The sequence below is a fragment of the Phaseolus vulgaris genome, chromosome 8 (genome assembly GCF_000499845.2).
Source record: "Phaseolus vulgaris cultivar G19833 chromosome 8, P. vulgaris v2.0, whole genome shotgun sequence".
NCBI lineage: Eukaryota > Viridiplantae > Streptophyta > Magnoliopsida > Fabales > Fabaceae > Phaseolus > Phaseolus vulgaris.
The window spans coordinates 38,826,449-38,845,724 of record NC_023752.2 but is presented as its reverse complement, the minus strand read 5'-3'; the positions used below and the strand labels follow the sequence as shown (position 1 = coordinate 38,845,724).

The following is a 19,276-nucleotide window of genomic DNA, read 5'->3' as shown; positions in this document are numbered from 1 at the left end:
AGGATGACCCCAGCGCCGCTTCCTTGCTGGTTAGAGGAGCCATCCACCGATAACACCCATCGGAAACCTAGCCCTTCTGCAGGTGTCGCGATGGATGATAGCTCGACTACGAAGTCCGCGAACACCTGCCCCTTGATCGGGCCTCGGGGCTCATACTGAATATCGAATTCCGACAATTCTACTGCCCACTTGACCATCCTTCCTGCCACATCAGGTTTCTTCAATACATTCTGGATAGGCAGATCAGTCATCACCACCACTGTGAAGCTGTGGAAATAATGCCTGAGTCTTCTGGCTGAGAATACCACCGCTAGAGCAGCCTTCTCGAGGGCCTGGTACCTAGTTTCAGGGCCTTGTAGCACCTTGCTGACGAAATAAACAGGCCTCTGGGCCTGATCCTGCTCTTGCACCAGGACTGAACTGACTGCCCTCTCCGTAACAGCAAAGTATAGACGGAGAGGGATGCCTACCTGGGGCTTTCGCAAGACTGGTGGGCTTGCCAGATATCCTTTCAACTTAATGAAGGCCTCCTCGCACTCCTGCGTCCAGAGAAATCTGCTGTTGCGCTTGAGACACTGGAAGTATGGGTGACCTTTCTCCCCACCAGCAGACATAAACCGGGACAGTGCTGCCAAACGACCGGTGAGCTGCTGCACCTCCTTCACCGTCGTTGGGCTCCTCATCGCCACGATCGCCGCGCACTTCTCCGGGTTAGCTTCGATTCCTCGCTCTGTCAAGAGGAAACCCAAGAACTTCCCAGCCTCTACACCGAATATGCACTTCTCAGGGTTGAGCTTCAACCTATACTTGGCGATGGTGGCGAATAGCTCTTCCAGATCAGCTGCGTGATGCTTCTTCTCTTGGGACGTAACCACCATGTCATCTACATAGGCGTGTACGTTTCTCCCCAGCATGGGCGAGAGCACCCTATCCATGAGCCGCTGGTAGGTAGCCCCCGCATTCTTCAACCCAAATGGCATGACCTTGTAGCAATAGCAAGACCGTTCCGTCATAAACGCGGTCTTGCATTCGTCCATTGGGTGCATCCTGATCTGGTTGTATCCCGAGAAAGCGTCCAAGAAGCTGAGCAGCTTTCCCCCCGATGCGCTATCGACGAGGGCATCTATACTGGGTAAGGGGTAAGAATCCTTGGGGCACGCCTTATTGAGGTCAGTGAAGTCCACGCACATTCTCCACTTGCCGCTTGCCTTCCGCACCAGTACCACATTCGCTAGCCACTCGGGGTACTGGATTTCTCTGATATGCCCTGCGTCAAGGAGCTTCTGCGCTTCGTCGTGGATCACCTTCCTCTTCTCCTCGTTAAATTTCCTTCTTCTCTGCCGTACGGGTCGAACCATGGGGTCCATTGATAGACGATGGCAGAGGAAATCGGGGTCGATTCCTGGCATGTCGGACGATGACCATGCAAAGGCATTCATGTGCTTCTCAATCACACGCATGATCAGCCTTCGTTCTTCTTCAATGAGGGATCCCCCCAACTTGAATTTTCTTCCCCCGATGTCCACTTCGACCCATCCTTCAGCTGGGTGGGGCCTTCTCTCACTGGCAATGACCGCTCTCGCGATCCCTGACTCGCGAGGAGTGATCGCGCCTTCCTCTTCTTCTTCAACTTGGGCTACCTGGGAGCCCCCCACCGCGGCGTTCTCCATCCTCTGAGCGCCTTGTGTTTCCCTGACCGCCAATCGCTCTTCGCGCACGCCTGGTGGTGGTTTTGTGGTGACGTGGCACACACTTCTCTTTTGCTTCAAACTGTTCTCATAACAGCGTCTTGCCTCAGCCTGATCCGACTTGATGGTTATCACGGCCCCCTCCATCGACGGCAGCTTCAACTTCATATGCCTCGTCGATGGTATTGCGCCCAGTCTATTGAGTGTTGGCCTCCCCAACAAGACATTGTACGCAGAAGGGGCGTTCACCACCAGGTACTTTATCTTTTCAGTACGGGCTGTCGTTCCGTCAGTGAACGTTGTCCTCAGCTCGATGTATCCCCGCACTTCTACCTGATCCCCTGCAAAACCGTAGAGACAACCAGCATACGGTCTTAACTGATCGGGGGACAACTGTAGCTTGTTGAATGTTGGCCAGAACATGACATCCGCCGAGCTTCCTTGATCTACGAGTACTCTATGCACTCGTCTTCCTGCTGTGATGAGAGAAATGACCACAGGGTCGTTGTCGTGTGGGACAACGTCTCGTAGGTCAGCCTTCCTGAAGACAATGTCCACCTCAGGGTAATGACTCTCATTTACCGCATCTACCGCCATCACAGATCGAGTGTATCTCCTTCTTTGTGAAGCTGTGCATCCCCCACCAGAGAAGCCTCCAGCGATCGTCTGCACTTCCCCATGCACAGGGACTTCATGCTGTTGCTCTCCAGTTTGGGATCCCGACGCGCGATCACCCTGTGGCTCACGCAGGTAATCTGCTAGAAAACCAGACTTCACCAACTCTGCCAGTTGGTGTCCCAGCGCCAAACAGGAATGAAGAGTATGGCCAAAGGCCTGATGAAACTCACACCATTCATTCTTCTTCCTTCCGAGTACCTTGTCTGTCTTCTCTGGTACTCGTAGTCTTGCTGCTACGGCAGGAAGGGCGATGAGATCCGCCAACCCCACCATGAAGTTGTATCTCGGGGGTGCGTTATTCTCCCTTGCACGCCCCTTACTCTGGTCTTTGCCTGGTGCATAGGGACGAGGTTTTTCCCGCACCTTCTTCCCTTCTTTGGCCTCATGCACCCTTGCTTGCTGTGGTTTTCCTTGCCCTCCACGCGGTCTGGGTGGTGCAGCACTTCCCCTCTTCTCAGAAACTTCTGTTTCTGCCACTATGTGCGCCACCGCACGCCGTCGGATCTCTGCAAAAGTGCTGGGATGGCTCCTGATGAGAGACTCACTGAAAGGGCCAGGCAGCACTCCCTTCTTAAACGCGTGCACAAGCATATCTTCATCTTTGCTGGGTAGTCTAACCACCTGTGCTCCAAAACGGTTGAGGTAATCTTTCAGCGACTCCCCCTGGTATTGGCGTACATCGAATAGGTCGTAGGACACCACTGCAGGTGCCTTGTTGACGATGTATTGTTCAATGAAAAGCTTCGAGAACTGAGAGAAAGACGTGATATGCCCTTCTGGTAAACTCACGAACCACTCCATGGCGATTCCGCTCAGCGTGCTCATGAACATCTTGCAGTATACGGCGTCTGAGCCCCCAGACAACATCATCTGGGTGTGGAATGCCGTCAGATGCGCCTCCGGGTCTTCTACCCCTTTGAACGACGCTTTTACCCCCACCAGATTGGAAGGCACCATGGTTCCCATAATCTCGGGGGAGAATGGCATGGGAAATGCCCTTGGAGGTGAAGGCTGCCTAGACACTCTTTCGTCAACGACGTGCTCCCTCTGCGCCTGCAGCGTTCTTCTCAACTCTTCGTTGACACGATTCAGTTCGTCGTTCCTGCTTTGCGACGCAGCCAACTCCGCCTGCATCCTTTCTTGTTCGACTTTCGACGCTGCAGCGTTATCCTGCAGCGTGCGCACCATTTCCAGGACCTGCGCCATTGTCACAGCTCCTTCGTCAGCGGACGGCGCAGGCGATGGCTGTCTGTTTCTAGGCATCTTCTCTATCAGAGAAACTGATGAAACTCTGGTGAACTTTAAAACTATGGTATATGTGGGACAACAATTCCCTCGGCCCCACGGTGGGCGCCAAATGATCCTGCCGGCAACTTGAACGTGGGAGAATCGCTTCGTAACGCTTTCTGCCCTGTCTTCGCGACTGTGTCTCCTGAAGAATCACCTTCTGAACTCTCTCTCTCTGATGTCTTCAAAATGTGACCTGCAAAATACACAGACGGCGCCTCTAGCGGCCGTTTGCACTCCGACGATCAAGTTAGTTCAACAGAACCACCAGAAAACTCGAAACTTAGTAAAAATGCGTGTGTATCAGAAAAACTTGCACTCTGTTTTTCTCTCTATCCTCTTTTTTTTTGTTTTTCCCTCTTCCACTCTCACTCTGATTCTGCCTTTTATCTCTCTTTCCCTGCTTCTGAGCATAACAGAATTCTGTTATGCTTTCCTGGCATGTGTCAGAACCCTGTCGTGCTTTTTAGAGAAAGCGTACCTTCAGAATCAGCAATGGGGAGCGTGAGAGTCTGCGCATGTCTGCGCTTGGCTGCGCCTGTCTGTACCTTTAGCGGTACGGAGTGCTCTTTTGTCTGGACCGCACCCCTCTCAGATGGTGACACGTGGAGGCCTGCAGCTCACATCCAACCACACACGTGTCACTTACTGGAAGGGCTCTAGCGCCTCTCTTTGTCTGCCTAAGCTACACCCTTGCGGAGTAACTTAGGATGCTTCTTTTATCTGGGCAAATTGCATACTCTTAGGAGAACGTCGGGTGTGGCTGGTCTAGGCGCACTCACCAAACGTTACTCTCTGCGTAGGCGACTTACCCTTCAGGATAACACGCACGTAATGGGTTGAGGGAATCACCAATCACCGACTGGCTTACTAGTTCCCTCAGGCCACTCTCGTGCATGATTCCTTGAGGTGTGCCCATGCGAGGTCCATGCGTAACGCTCTCGCTGGGAACCTCAGTCCCAGTTTAACTGCGTGTAACACGAGACCCCGATGACAATACACCCGATGACTGATCAGTGTTTATTCGCTACTCGCGCTCTGCCTCCAGGCGCGAGTCTGGGAACTGGTCTGCTGGTGGTCACTTGGCTACTGACCACCGATCACCATTCTGGGTGATCTGTCCCCCGACCTCTCTACCGCCTGATCTGTCGGTGGTAACTTGGTTACTGACCACCGATCACCTCTCTTGGCGATCGTCCCCCTACCTCTCTGCCACCTGGTCCACGTGTCACCCTGTGAGTGGTCCACGTGGTTCTCTGCTGCTGACGTCATCGACTACCGATGACCGATCGGATCAGTTATCACAACAAGTTTAATCAAAATTAACCAAAGGAATGTCATCACTCTTAATAAAAGAAAAGAGATCATCCACATTAGAGAAATGAGAAGTAAGGAAAATTTGTCAAACCCAACTCCAAATAGACATAGCATTCGGACATTCAAAAAATAAATGGTGAATAGATTTCTCCTGCTTTTCACAAAGCATACACATAGAACATAAATGCAAACCTCTATGTTGAATATGTTGATCTGTAGGTAGTCGCTCATGAAAAACTTTCCAGAGAACTAGAGTTTTGGAAGGAGGTATATATGAAGACCAAATGAGTTTAACCCAGCCATAGGGAATTCCTGGATCTAAGAAAAAATCATAGCCTACTTAAGAGTGAAACGCCGAGAATCTTCTAGAATCCAATTAGGAATATCCTGTTCTTGCCTAATCATGATATGTTCAAAAAAATGAGGCATCTACCGTAATGACAAGAGAATACTACTAGTCCAAAATTGAGAAATTGTATCTGACAATATTGAACCATCAAGTACCCATGCAATGATTGATAAAGAAGAAGTGGAACACCATTTATCATTCCAAAAATTAATAAAAGTACTTGTACCAATAGTCCAAAAAGTATGTTCAAGAATAGTGTCATAAAAATGTTTAATCATAGGTCAAATAGAGGTGGATCTATAAACCATTCTAAATTGGTACTTTGATTTAAGAACTCTGACTTTCAAGAGAAGAGACCAAGGCTTGTTACTATAAGCAAAATTCCAAGTAAGCTTAAAAAGATACACATTATTTTCATGATAGAGATTAATAAGCTTTAATCCTCCATTCTCAATAGGAGAACAGATCTTAGCCCAATTAACTATAATTATGCCTTTTTTTTCATAATATTACCAATCAAAATAAAATTTCTGCTCCACTGCTCAGCTTGCTTAAGAATAGAAATCGACCATTTATATATGTTAAAACTATAACCTAGAAAACCAGTAATAACCGTATTAACCAACTGGATTTGACCCATCATGCTAAGAGATTTCCCTTTCCAAGATGCTAGCTTCAATTTGACTTTATCAGCCAAAGGTTAAAAAAATCGACACTTTGGAGCACCAACAAAGATAGGCACCCTTAAATAATTAAAAGGTAAAGCCTAATGACTACAAGAAAGAAACGTTGAACTTTAGTAACAAATCTTGCAGAAGTATCCATGGTGAAAAAGCTACTTTTAGAATTATTAACATAATGACCAGAAAAGTCATCGTATGTTTTAAGGAAGATACTCAAGTTTCTAAGAGACTTATTATCTACCCTACAGAAAACAAAGATGTCATTTGTGCATAAAATGTGAGTGGGAGTGATGTAACCTGTAGGGCTAGCCATATGCTAAATCTTCTTATCATTCACAGGTTTAGAGATGCTTCTACTTAGAACCTCTTCTGCGAGGCAAAAAAGCAAGGGAGATAAAGGATCACCTTGTCTCACACCTCTACTACAAGGAAGAAAACCCACCATACTTCCATTTATCCTAATAGAAAGCATAATTGAATGAAGGATTGCACTAATTCAATTAACAAATGAGGAATGCAAACCAAATCGTGTCAAAACTAACAATAAGAACTTCCAACTCAAAGTGGCAAATGCTTTATGAATATCAACTTTGTAAGCCACATTACCTCCTCTGACCTTTTTAGAAAGCATGTTAATAGCTTAAGAAGCAATACCAATACAATTATGAATATGTCTACCCTGCACAAACCCATATTGATTTGGAGAAATGATTCTAGCGGCCACAATAACAAGTCTATCCGCTAGTATTTTGGAGATGATCTAAAATTTGAAATTAGCAACAACAATTGGTCTGAAATATTTAACGGAATCTGCTTCCGTAGTCTTAGGAATTAGAAAACCATATTACTGTTCATTCCAAGAAGAATATAGTTTTGTTTAAAACACTGTTGAGCATCTTTACAAACATCCATCCCAATAATCTCCTAGCAAGAATGATAAAAAACACCACCAAACCCGTCCGGACCAGGAACTACATTTTTTATTTCCAAATAATAAGGGGATTTAGTCAACATAATATTCTCCTCAGAAGAAACTGTTTCGGGGATATAGGAACCAATAAACTCCTCCATACTACCAGTATTTAGGCCATTAGAATTAGATTTAACATAAAGATTTCTATAAAAGTCTAAAATATGATCCTGAATGAGTTTAGAATCCTCAATAACACCATTATCAGTCTGTAATCTATGAATCCTACTAGAATTATTACGCCTTTTAACCACAACACGGAAAAAAGCAGTGTTTCGATCCCCATCTTAAAACTAGAGCATCTTGGCCCTTTCTTTCCAAAACAACTATTGACAGTGAAAAGCTTGATCAAGCTCCTCCTTAACAATATTTTCTTGACAAATAAGTACATCAAGAACAGACGAGCTAGCAGTCTTTAAGCTTTGTTGAATAGCAAGGAGGGAGGCTTGCTTAAGAAACACTTCATTTTTAACATTACCAAAAGAATTTTTATTCCAGCTTCAAAGCTCAATTTTCAACCTTTTTAATTTATGTTGTAAAATAAACATTGGACAACCAACAACCGTATTAGTCCAAGAATCGTGAATAAGCTTCATATACGAACTATCTTGAAGCCACATAGTAAAGAAACAAAAATTACTCCTTCCGTAAACAATTACTAGAAAGACTACCAAGAATAGGGGAGTGGTCAAAACAATTTTTTAATAAGAACATGATAAGTACAAGAGTCTCATTCATCCAAACACTCTTCATTACATAAAACCTTATCCAACTTTCTATCAATTCTCTGTGACCCTATCCTTCCATTACACCAAGTATAACAAGGACCAGAGAAAGGCATACTAGTAAGATCATTATTGTTAATCCAATCAAGAAATTCATTATAAGAAACCTGATTAGGAGCACCCCCCCCCTTGCAGTCGTCAGCCGAGAGTACAACATTGAAATCTACCAAAATACATCAAGGCCCAATGAAGAAACTAAGATCCCTCCACAAAAGTCATCTAACCAAGTATGTGTTAGCACCATAAACAACTGCAAAGCTAAAGCCTTTATCATGCAAAAAACAATTTACAGAAATAAACTAAGCATTAACCAAGAAAACCGACAAACACCAAAGCTTAGCAGCTTTATTAATGATAGGAGAAGTAGCAACCAAATGCAGATTAACAGATTTGAAAAGAACATTTAAAGCATTAGTGTACGATATCATGGGTTCAACAATAAAAACAAGAAGAGGTTTATATAATTTAAGTAAATTAAACAATATCTCCACGGTTTTGTGGTTTGTCAGTCCTATGACATTCCAAAAAACAACAAGAAATCTTCATTGCGACTTTTTTTTATGGAACTGCCTTTGATGTTTTTTGGATCTACAAGCCCTTTTAGGTGATCTCCTTGATTTTCTAGTGATGCGAACAATATCGCCCCCGGTATCACTAGTAGTCTCCTCTGTCTCACTATGATCCGCCCAAAATTTAGAATCAATTGAAGTCGGGACAATTGGCTTACCAGTATTAGGACCACCTGCCTCATTTGCAGTTTCCAAACCATCAAGGGATGAAAAATGATTTTGCAGGGTCAACGCAAGTGATTGTGCCGCCATAGGAGAATTCTCCCTTGGCGGAGAAGGAACAACAACAATATTAGAACATACCAACACATGAATAACATCAATCTGAGCCGTAACTACATGTGAATCTACTACAATTTGTGATTCTAAAACCTTGGTTTGCGTAACAACCTGTGTATCTACTGCAATTGCTGATTCTAAAACCTTAACTTTGTTAGAAATTGGCCTTGACAAATTCTGCCGAGGTGAAGACGTATCATGATCCGATGCATCCTCAAAGGGAGGCATATCGATAACAACATCCCCACCTCCATATGTTTTAACGGAATCAAGTTGACCCAGTTGTATCCCAGTCGTAGTACCACCAAAGATGTTAGTTGTCAAATTACCAACAAAGCCATCAAAGAGATTATAATGCGGAATAGGCACTGCAATAGGATTTTTCTTATGATACTCTTTATGTTGTTTAGGAACCATTGGGTCCCCCACAACCTTCCCATGTTCTCTGTCATTTTTAGGAATTTTCTTGGTCTGAGAAAACTTATGTTGAGGACCAACAACATGACTTTAAGCATTAAACACACCACACTGACCAAGATCATGCCCAATCATCTTACAATGACTGCAAAATGGAGGGAGCCACTCATATTCCATATCCGCTATAAATGCAAATCCTGAATGTTCAACTAATAGCTGATTAGGAAAAGGGGACAAAAGATCAATATCCACAAGCACCCGAGCAAAAATACCCCTTATTTTTCTTCATAGTATGATAATCCAAAGACAAGGGGGTGTCAATGTCTCTAGTAATAGAAAATATAGCCCGTGATCTCCAATATTCTGAAGAAAAATGGTAAATTCTAACTAAGGCCTAGGTTTTAGTGCTTTTCATAGTAGATGGAACAAAATCCTTTATCCTGGCAAACAGTCTCAAGAAACCAGGAGATAACTGCCAGGAGCCAACCTCAAGAACCCACCTAACGTCTTCTAAAGAAGAAAGCTCAAACTCATAGAAACCCTTGCCAAGAGGTATAACTTTCCATGATTTGAGCACTTTCCACACAAGCTACAACTTTTTGGTTAAATCAAGGTGTGGGAGGGGTGTATCCCCCTTAGATAAAATAATCCTCCCATGTAGATGATTCTTACAATCTTCTAGAACCACCAAGTAATCTTCCTCTTCAACCTGGACAACAACCATGTCTCCCTTGATACAGGGCATAGGCAACTGGGACAAGGGGATGTCACAGGTGTTGCTCAAGGCCTAAACAAAAGTTTTTCGTTGGCTTTGTGGAGCATAGGCCTTCTTAATTGGTGCCACTTCTTGTTCTTTCAAAAAACCCCAAGGTATCAAGAACCATGCAAAGGCCTCTGCCATTCTTGAAATTCCAAAACTCCCACACCTAAGAACGCTATCCAGTTGTCTGCCACCGTAAGATCAAGAAAACCATCCATGTAAGCACGTCCCGTGGCACCAACCCTATTCTCCCTTACGTAAGGGGACCTACAACCGTGACAATAGAAGACAACGACAAGCGCGATGACAGCAACAGGCGACGAACACAACGATGACAATAGGCAGCAAGCACGACGAAGACTAATATGGCAAGCGGTGCGCTCGATCTTCAACAACGACGCAACAATGCCAAACGCGAGCAACAGAAGCGATGCCACTGATGGCGAGGACGACAGGCGCACGCGACGGAGACGCAAGCAACGGGATTTCAGTGAATGGAGTTCGATTTAATTTTTTTAGGGTTCAGTGAAACCTAATTTAGTGGGGTTCCAAAAAATTGTTCTAACTTACATTTCTTCTTGTTGTGTTTGTTTAAAACATGTGATGATCATATGTTACACAAGAGTAGAGGATGTTGTAAGAGATAAAACTCCACAGTGAACATATATAATTTTTTTTCTTTTGATATTTTCTTTTAGTATATTTATATATTTGAAATTTTCCATAAAAAGATATATTATTTTATAGGTATAATTATCTTATTTGTCCCTACATTTAGGGTCAATATTTAGTTTAGTATTGTGGTTTTAAAAAAAAAATCAATTTGGTCCCTATGTTTTTTAAAATGTATACAAATTGGTCATTTCCATTAAATCTCACCTTACGACGTCAAATGTTGCTTATGTGGCAGAGAAAGGTGAGATTGAGAGACGTGACGTGTCAAGTGGCGGTGTCCCCTAAAGTCGTAACCCCCGCATCGTCGCCGACGGCATCTCCTCCCATTATTGTGGCTCCTGCTCCATCGGCCAAGCCTCGGGCAATGTCTCATTCGGCTAAGGTGCTAGTGAGCTCCCAACCGACTCCAGTTCCAGTGAGCTCTCCCCCTGCGCCTGTGCTTACAACTGCTCTCGTGGTGACTCCAACTTTGACACCTTATCTATATGTGAAATGGCAGCATAACGAGCTAGACCCAGGCAGCTTCCTTGACTGCCAAAGCACAGGAACCATTAAGGATGCTCACAACTGCATGTCTATAATGTAAAATATTCAATACAAGTGGTTGAGATGTAAAAGATACATTGATGTTTGTGGGAAGCAAGCATTGGTGGATTAAGCATTGTTGGTATTTTGGCGATGGATGAGTCATACCATACACTACTTGTCACAGCACCTGATCTTGGCCAATACATCTCTGGTGTCATTCTCTTCGAAGAAACTCTCTACCAATCCACACTTGATGGAAGGAAGATCGTAGACGTCCTTCTTCAACAAAAAAATAGCTGCAGAAACTAAAACTGTTTTAGAACAGAGAAAATATATTTGAAAGAATATGTTATAAAATCTATTGTTACTATTCTTTCTACAAATAAAAAACAAAATATCATAATAGAAAGATGTCAAAAAAGTAAAATAAAATATAAATTTATATAATTTTAACATTTAAACTGCATATAAAAAATAAAATTAATATATCATCATGCTTAAATTAAAATCTCAATAATATTATTATTAATAATCATAGCGTTCCTTGTAACCTCACATCTTAATCCAATTGTAGTTTCTAAAATCAGAAAATTATAACATCTCCAGCCAATTATCTTAAAAAGTTTTTATCTAATTAAAATATTACTTTCACATACATGGAGGAATTATTTTCAAATTTTAAAAATTCATCCTCGGATACTTAGGTTAAAAAATAACATTTTTTTATAATAAATTGCATTACTCTAAGTAAATAAATAAAAACAAACCAAGAATCCAATGGCGGGAGAGAAGCGTTGAATTCCTTTCCAACATGTAGTCTAATTCGAAACAATTGGTCCCAATTTTGTACCCTATACCTAGTAAAATCTTTCTATGTTTTAACGATGGAACGTGAGCTTTGACGGCAGTGTGTGTATGAATGTTAATATATAAGGTGGTTTCATGAACTGTAAACTAGGGTTTGGTAGGGTCTAGTGCCTTGACTGGTTCCAATTAGAGACAAGATCCCTTAATATGTGGGTTCCAATGATTGCCTTTGATTGTGTTAATCCTTGTAATTATTGTAATTATCAATCAATGGTTATCAGCATTGATTGTTACCTAATTTTTTGTAGTGTCGTGATACTGGGTATTAATTGTAGGATTATATATTGTCAGGTTTTGACTATATATGAATATTGTAATCAACAAATTAATAACATATTCTTTTACCTTTCGTTACCCTTTTTCTCACTTGGTATCAGAGTTGTAAAGCTATGAAGACTTTTTTGATCCAATTCAAATCATGGCATCCGCTACAGATTCAAAATCCCAAAATTGTCTTTCATTCACTGTATCTGTCAAGTTGAACAGAGACAACTATCCATTATGGAAATCCTTGGTGATTTCTATAGTCAAAGGTTGCAGGCTCGATGGGCACATGCTAGGGACAAAGGAATGTCCTAAAGAATTCATAGTTTCTGCAGACTCAAGCAAGAAACCAAATCCCGCATTTGGAGATTGGCAAGCTCATGATTCACAACTCCTTGGATGGTTGATGAATTCAATGACTGTTGAAATAGCAGTACAGTTGCTGCACTGTGAAACCTCAAAACAACTTTGGGATGAAGCCCAAAGCCTAGCTGGTGCACACACAAGATCTCGAATCATCTACCTTAAATATGAGTTTCACAACATCAAGAAAGGAGAAATGAAGATGGAGGAATATTTGGTCAAGATGAAGAATCTCGTTGAGAGACTTAAACTTGCAGGGAGTCCTATTTCCAACTCAGATCTAATAATTCAAACCCTAAATGGTTTAGATTCTGAATACAACCCTGTGGTGGTCAAACTATCTAATCAAACTAATCTCACTTGGGTTGATCTGCAGGCATAATTACAGACCTTTGAAAGTAGACTTGATCAACTGAATGGTCTTACCAAACTCTCTCTTGATGCATCAGCAAATGTTTCTAATAAAACTGATTACAAAGGTAACAAATTCAACACAAACAACAACTGGAGAGGCTCTAACTTCAAAAGTTGGAGAGGAGGCAGAGGAAGAGGAAAAATGTTTAAACCAACATGCCAAGTTTGCAACAAGGTTAGGCACACAGTTGTAAACTGTTGGTACAGGTTTGATAAGTCTTATTCAAAGTCAAATTATTCAGCAGACATTGACAAACAAGGAGCACACAATGCCTTCCTAGCCTCACAAAGCGCTGCTCAAGATTATGATTGGTACTTTGACAGTGGTGCAAGCAATCATGTGACACACCAAACTGAAAAATTTGAGGATCTAGCAGAACATCATGGTAAGAACTCATTAATAGTTGGAAGTGGTGAGAAATTGCAGATTGTTGCCACAAGTTCCTCAAAACTAAACTCACTCAACTTACATGATGTCTTATATGTGCCCAACATTACCAAAAATCTATTAAGTGTGTCAAAATTAATTGCTGACAGTAACATTCTTGTTGAGTTTGATGCAAATTGTTGCTTTGTGAAGGACAAGTTAACAGGGAAGGCAATTCTAAAAGGGACACTTAAAGATGGCTTGTATCAGCTCTCAAGGACTGAAAGGGACTCGTGTGCTTATGTATCTTTCAAGGAGAGTTGGCATAAAAGGCTTGGTCATCCAAATAATTCAGTCCTAGATAGAGTCTTGAAAAGTTGTAATGTGAAACTATCACCTAGAGATCATTTTAACTTTTGTGAGGCTTGTCAATATGGCAAAATGCATTTTTTACCCTTCAAAGCATCTTCCTCTCATGCTAAGGAAATCCTTGAATTAGTCATACTGATGTTTGGGGTCCTGGACCAATAATATCTTATTCTGGTTTCAAATATTATGTTCACTTCATTGATGATTTTAGTAGATTTACTTGCATTTATCCTCTGAAACAGAAATCAGATATTGTACAAGCCTTTATTTAGTTTAAAAACATGGCAGAAAATTTGTTTAACAAGAGAATTAAGACAATCCAATGTGATGGTGGTGGTGAATACAAAGTTGTGCAAAACTGTGCAGTAGAAGTAGGGATACAATTCAGAATGCCATGCCCTTACACATCACAACAAAATGGTAGGGCTGAGAGAAAACACAGGCACATTGCTGAATTTGGCTTGACATTGCTAGCACAAGCCAAAATGCCCTTACATTTTGGTGGGAAGCTTTCTCCACACCAGTTTATCTCATAAACAGATTGCCCTCTCTAGTCACTCAAAATGAAAGCCCTTATTCATTGCTTTTTCAAAAGAAACCTGACTACAATTCCTTAAACCCTTTGGGTGTGCTTGCTATCCCTGTCTTAAACCTTATAGTCAGCACAAACTACAATTCCACACAACTAGATGTGTGTTCTTGGGGTATAGTAACTCTCACAAAGGATACAAATGCATAAATTCTCATGGAAGAATCTTCACTTCAAGACATGTTGTTTTCAATGAAGAACATTTTCCATTCCATGATGGGTTTCTCAATACAAGAAGTCCCTTGAAAACACTAATTGAGAGTTCATCTCACCCTTTTTCTTTGCCTACTGCAGGTAACCCACACATTGGAGCAGCCACACTTCCAGATGATAACAATCTTGGTGATGACCAAGAATCAACCAATCCAACTGAGAGTGTTGTAGTTAATTTTAGCATAGATCAGGATGCAAATAATTCAACAAGGAACAATCCAATTTCTGAAAATAGTTCACCAAGCAACATTCAAATTCCTGATCTCACAGAAACAGTTGCTAGAGATCACCAAGATCTTGTTGAACCAAACATCAACACTCATTGGACCAGGAGCAAAGCTGGAATTCATAAGCCAAAGAAGCCATATCTTGGGTTTGTTGAAACTACCACAAATGAGAAGGAACCAGAAAATGTCACAAAAGCACTCACAAGACCACAGTGGAAAGAAGCTATCGAAAAAGAGTATCAGACACTCATGTCAAATCAAACTTGGCTCTTGGTATCGTATCAAGGCCAAGAAAACACCATTGATTCTAAATGGGTCTTCAAGACCAAGTACAAAGCAGATGGGACAATTGAAAGGAGAAAGGCAAGACTAGTAGCAAAAGGATTTCAACAAACAGATGGATTGGACTATGAAGAGACCTTCAGTCCAATTGTCAAGGCAAGTACAATTCGGATCATACTCTCAATTGCAGTACACCTCAATTGGGAGGTCAAACAGCTGGACATAAACAATGCATTTCTTAATGGCTATCTCAAAGAAACTGTGTTTATGCATCAACCAGAAGGAATTGTAGACTCAACTAAATCTGAACATGTTTGCAAGTTATCCAAGGCAATTTATGGATTGAAACAGGCCCCAAGAGCCTGGTTTGACAACCTAAAAAATGCCTTAGTCAACTGGGGTTACAAGAACACAAAAAGTGATTCCTCACTATTCACTCTAAGAGGTACAAATCACATTACCTTCGTACTTATATATCTGGATGATATAATTGTCACAGGGAACAACACCAAGTTCTTGGAATCCTTCATCAAACAACTCAATGATGTGTTTTCGCTTAAGGATCTTGGTCCACTGCACTACTTCTTAGGCATAGAAGTTTAAAGAGATGCATCTGGCATGTACTTGAAGCAATCAAAATACACCGGAGATATTCTGAGAAAATTCAAAATGGAAAATACTTCATCTTGTCCAACACCTATGATAACCGACAAGCAATTTAAGCTGAAGGGGAGAAATTACAAGACCCAACCATGTTCAGACAAGCTATAGGAGCTTTGCAATACTTAACAAACACAAGGCCTGATATAGCATTCTCAGTTAACAAGCTCAGCCAATTCATGAGCTCTCCCACTATAGATCACTGGCAAGGCATAAAAAGAATATTGAGATATCTCCAAGGTACCATTCAACACTGCCTACACATCAAACCATCAACTGACTTGTACTTAATAGGATTCTCAGATGCAGACTGGGCAACAAGTGTGGATGATAGAAAATCCATGGTTGGTCAATGTGTCTTCCTTGGTGAAACACTTGTTTCTTGGTCTTCAAGGAAGCAAAAGGTAGTCTCAAGATCCAGTACAGAATCAGAATATAGAGCATTGGCTGACTTAGCTGCTGAAATAGCATGGACCCGTTCACTTCTTGATGAATTGAAACTCCCTATGCCAAGAAAACCAACCTTGTGGTGTGATAACTTGAGTGCTAAGGCACTAGCTTCAAATCCAGTTATGCATACTCGATTCAAACACATTGAAATTGTTGTGCACTACATCAGAGACCAAGTGCTGCAAAATGAGATTGTTGTAGCATATGTTCCATCAGCTGATCAAATAGTTGACTGTCTCACTAAAGCATTAACTCATACACGATTCAGCCAACTCAGAGACAAACTTGGGGTGACTCCTTCACCCATCAGTTTGAAAGGGGGAATTAGAGACAAGATCCCTTAATATGTGGATTTCAATTATTGCCTTTGATTGTGTCAATCCTTGTAATTATTGTAATTATCAATCAATGGTTATCAACATTGATTATTACCTTATTTGTTGTAGTGTCGTGATACTGGGTATTAATTGTAGGATTATATATTGTCAGGTTTTGACTATATATGAATATTGTAATCAACAAATTAATAACATATTCTTTACCTTTCATTACCCTTTTTCTCACTATTCCAACCATGGGTCGTGGTGCCAAGGTCTGGATGGTCTTGTGTCTCGCTCAGTTGCATACTATCAGCAAGAAGCCCATTTTGACAAATGGTGAGTGTCTATCCACCAATGCTTGCTTCCCACAAATATCAATGTATCTTTTACATCTCACCAAACTTGAACTTGTATTGAATTTTTTACATTATAGGCGTACAGTTGTGAGCATCCCTAATGGCCCCTTTGCTTTGGCAGTGAAGGAAGCTGTCTGGGTCCAGCTCTCTATGCTACCATTTCACGGATAGATAAGATGTTGGAGCCGAAGCTAGTGCCACCACGGGAGCTGTAGGCACAGACGCAGGGGGAGAACTCACCGGGACAGGAGTCGGTGGAAAGCTCACTGGCATCACAATCGGAGGAGACGCTGTCTTGGTCGCTAGAGTAGGAGCCACAATGGTGGGAGATGATGTGAGGGTTATGACCCTAGAGGACTCCGCACTTGACACGTCACATCTTTCAATCCCACCTCTCCCTGTCACGTAAGTAGTACTTGACGTCGTAAGGTGTGACTTAACGAAAATGACCAATTTGTATATATTTTAAAAAACATAGGGACCAAACTGATTTTTTTTTAAAACCATTATAATAAATTGAATATTGACCATAAATGTAGAAACGAATAAGGTAATTATACCTATTTTATAATACTATTTGATGACAATAATATATATATATATATATATATAACTTTTAGATGATGTAATTACGGATCTTACATTATTTCTATTATACACCATACATTAATATAAAAATATTATTTAATTAACCGTACCATCCTATTGATTGATAATATTTCTATAATTAATATTAAACATAAAACCATAATTGTTTTCTTAGTGTCTTACAATAATAACAATAATGAAGAAAACATTAAATTCAATTAAGTTATATGTAATTAAATTTATATTTTTCTTTAAGTCATTATTAGAGTGATGGGACGAAACTAGTTGAAAGGTCACGTTCGGCCAAGCACAAACCAAATTATGAACAAACCAAACTATAATTGAGTTTATGAAAGGGCAAATTCTTCCTGCACCTTCATGCCTTCTTCTTACATCTTTATAGAAGAAGAAAAATAACAATTTTACCCTTTTATTAATCTATTGGGGAATCCTCTTCTTCTGAGCCGCAACAACCTCCACCTCCAACTTCCACCACCACAGTTTCCCACATCCAATGCCACAATCACAACACCTTTCACGTCCAACACCACCCCACAATAGCCCCTCACTTTCACCGTTTAAGCATTGTCCAATGAACGTTTAAGCATCATCTAGTCATCACCGTACAACCCTCACCTTCACCTTCTAACCATTGTCTAGTAAACGTCTAAGCACCATCCAACCCCTCACCTTTCGGAATATAAATTAATGGATACCAGAATACAAAATACATTGTATTTTGAATTGTAGAATCTGAAATACAAATTTGTATTTCATATTTACAATTGAAAATGAAAATGTTATATTATGAATTCTACAATTTTAAATGTAAAATTTAATTTTGTATTTGAGATTGTAGAATTTAGAATACAAAATTTGCATTCCAAATTGTAAATTTCAAAATAGAAAATTTTGGTACTTTTGAAAATATAGGGTGTTAGAAGAAAGTAAGGAGGTACAAGATAAATTTGCCTTATAAAAATTTGGTTATTAGTTAATTATCACAAATGATATTTCTTTCATCACCCCTTGTTTTTATGTGCAACTTATGGGGTGATTAAATGATCAAACTACTTTATGTTGCCAGCAATTCTTGTTGATATTGTTTATGAGTTGTGTCATAAATAGATTCAAAGAAAAGAGTATTATGATCTACAATTCAAAAGACACTTCTTGATTTTTAATACGAAAGTAATAAAAAGATACTTTTGTATTACACCATCTAAAAATTAAAAAATAATTTTACAAAAACAAAAATAAAAATAAAAATTATATTATATTATTTGAAAATAAAAAAATTTGTGGATTACATAATTTAAAAGTTATTTTTTTATTAAAAAATAAGTGAATATTTTTTTTTATCTATAGGAGTGTAGAAAAAAGTTATGTGGGTAAAGAAAATCTCACCTAACAAATATATAAATGGAAATAACCACCTACCAAATATCTTTAAAAATTAAAAGGCCTATGAATACATTTTAAATCATTTAATATTTTTACACAAAACTATCATATTAAATTGCATACTAATTTATTAAAATAATTAATGAAAGATGCGACATGTTAATCTTGATTGTATAATTATATATGAATAATAATAATAATATTACATTTTCATTACAAAATTTGAGCCGATATTATTGCCTAAGGTTCGATTTCAAATACGTTTCTAATATTTGGTCACTTTTTACAAAGTAATACTAAATTAAGTTTTTTTCGTGATAATTTTTAGCCAATTTTCTTAAAAAAAAATGTTGAAAATTTAACTTTTCTGACTTAAATTAAAACATACCCTTCTCATTGAATTATTTAATGCGATAACAATTTTTTTTAAAACCAATATATTACTCTTTTATTTCAGAAAAAAAAATTATTATTTTAATGAATTTTTTTACCAATCAAACTTATATTTAATTATTATTATTATTACTATTATTATAATAAACTATTAGCAGAAATACA

General features: G+C 40.0%; 1 protein-coding gene across 1 annotated transcript; it reads left to right on the top strand.

Annotated features, from left to right (window-relative positions):
- The first annotated feature begins 12,270 nt into the window (after nt 1–12,270).
- Nucleotides 12,271–12,861, top strand: LOC137825081 (uncharacterized). Its single transcript, XM_068630756.1, has one exon. It carries the CDS (start codon nt 12,271–12,273, stop codon nt 12,859–12,861), a length of 591 nt encoding a protein of 196 aa, XP_068486857.1.
- Nucleotides 12,862–19,276: the final 6,415 nt, after the last annotated feature.

Bases quoted from the DNA above. Each gene is read 5' to 3' on its own strand.
- LOC137825081 (XM_068630756.1), top strand. From the start codon at position 12,271: ATGGCATCCGCTACAGATTCAAAATCCCAAAATTGTCTTTCATTCACT.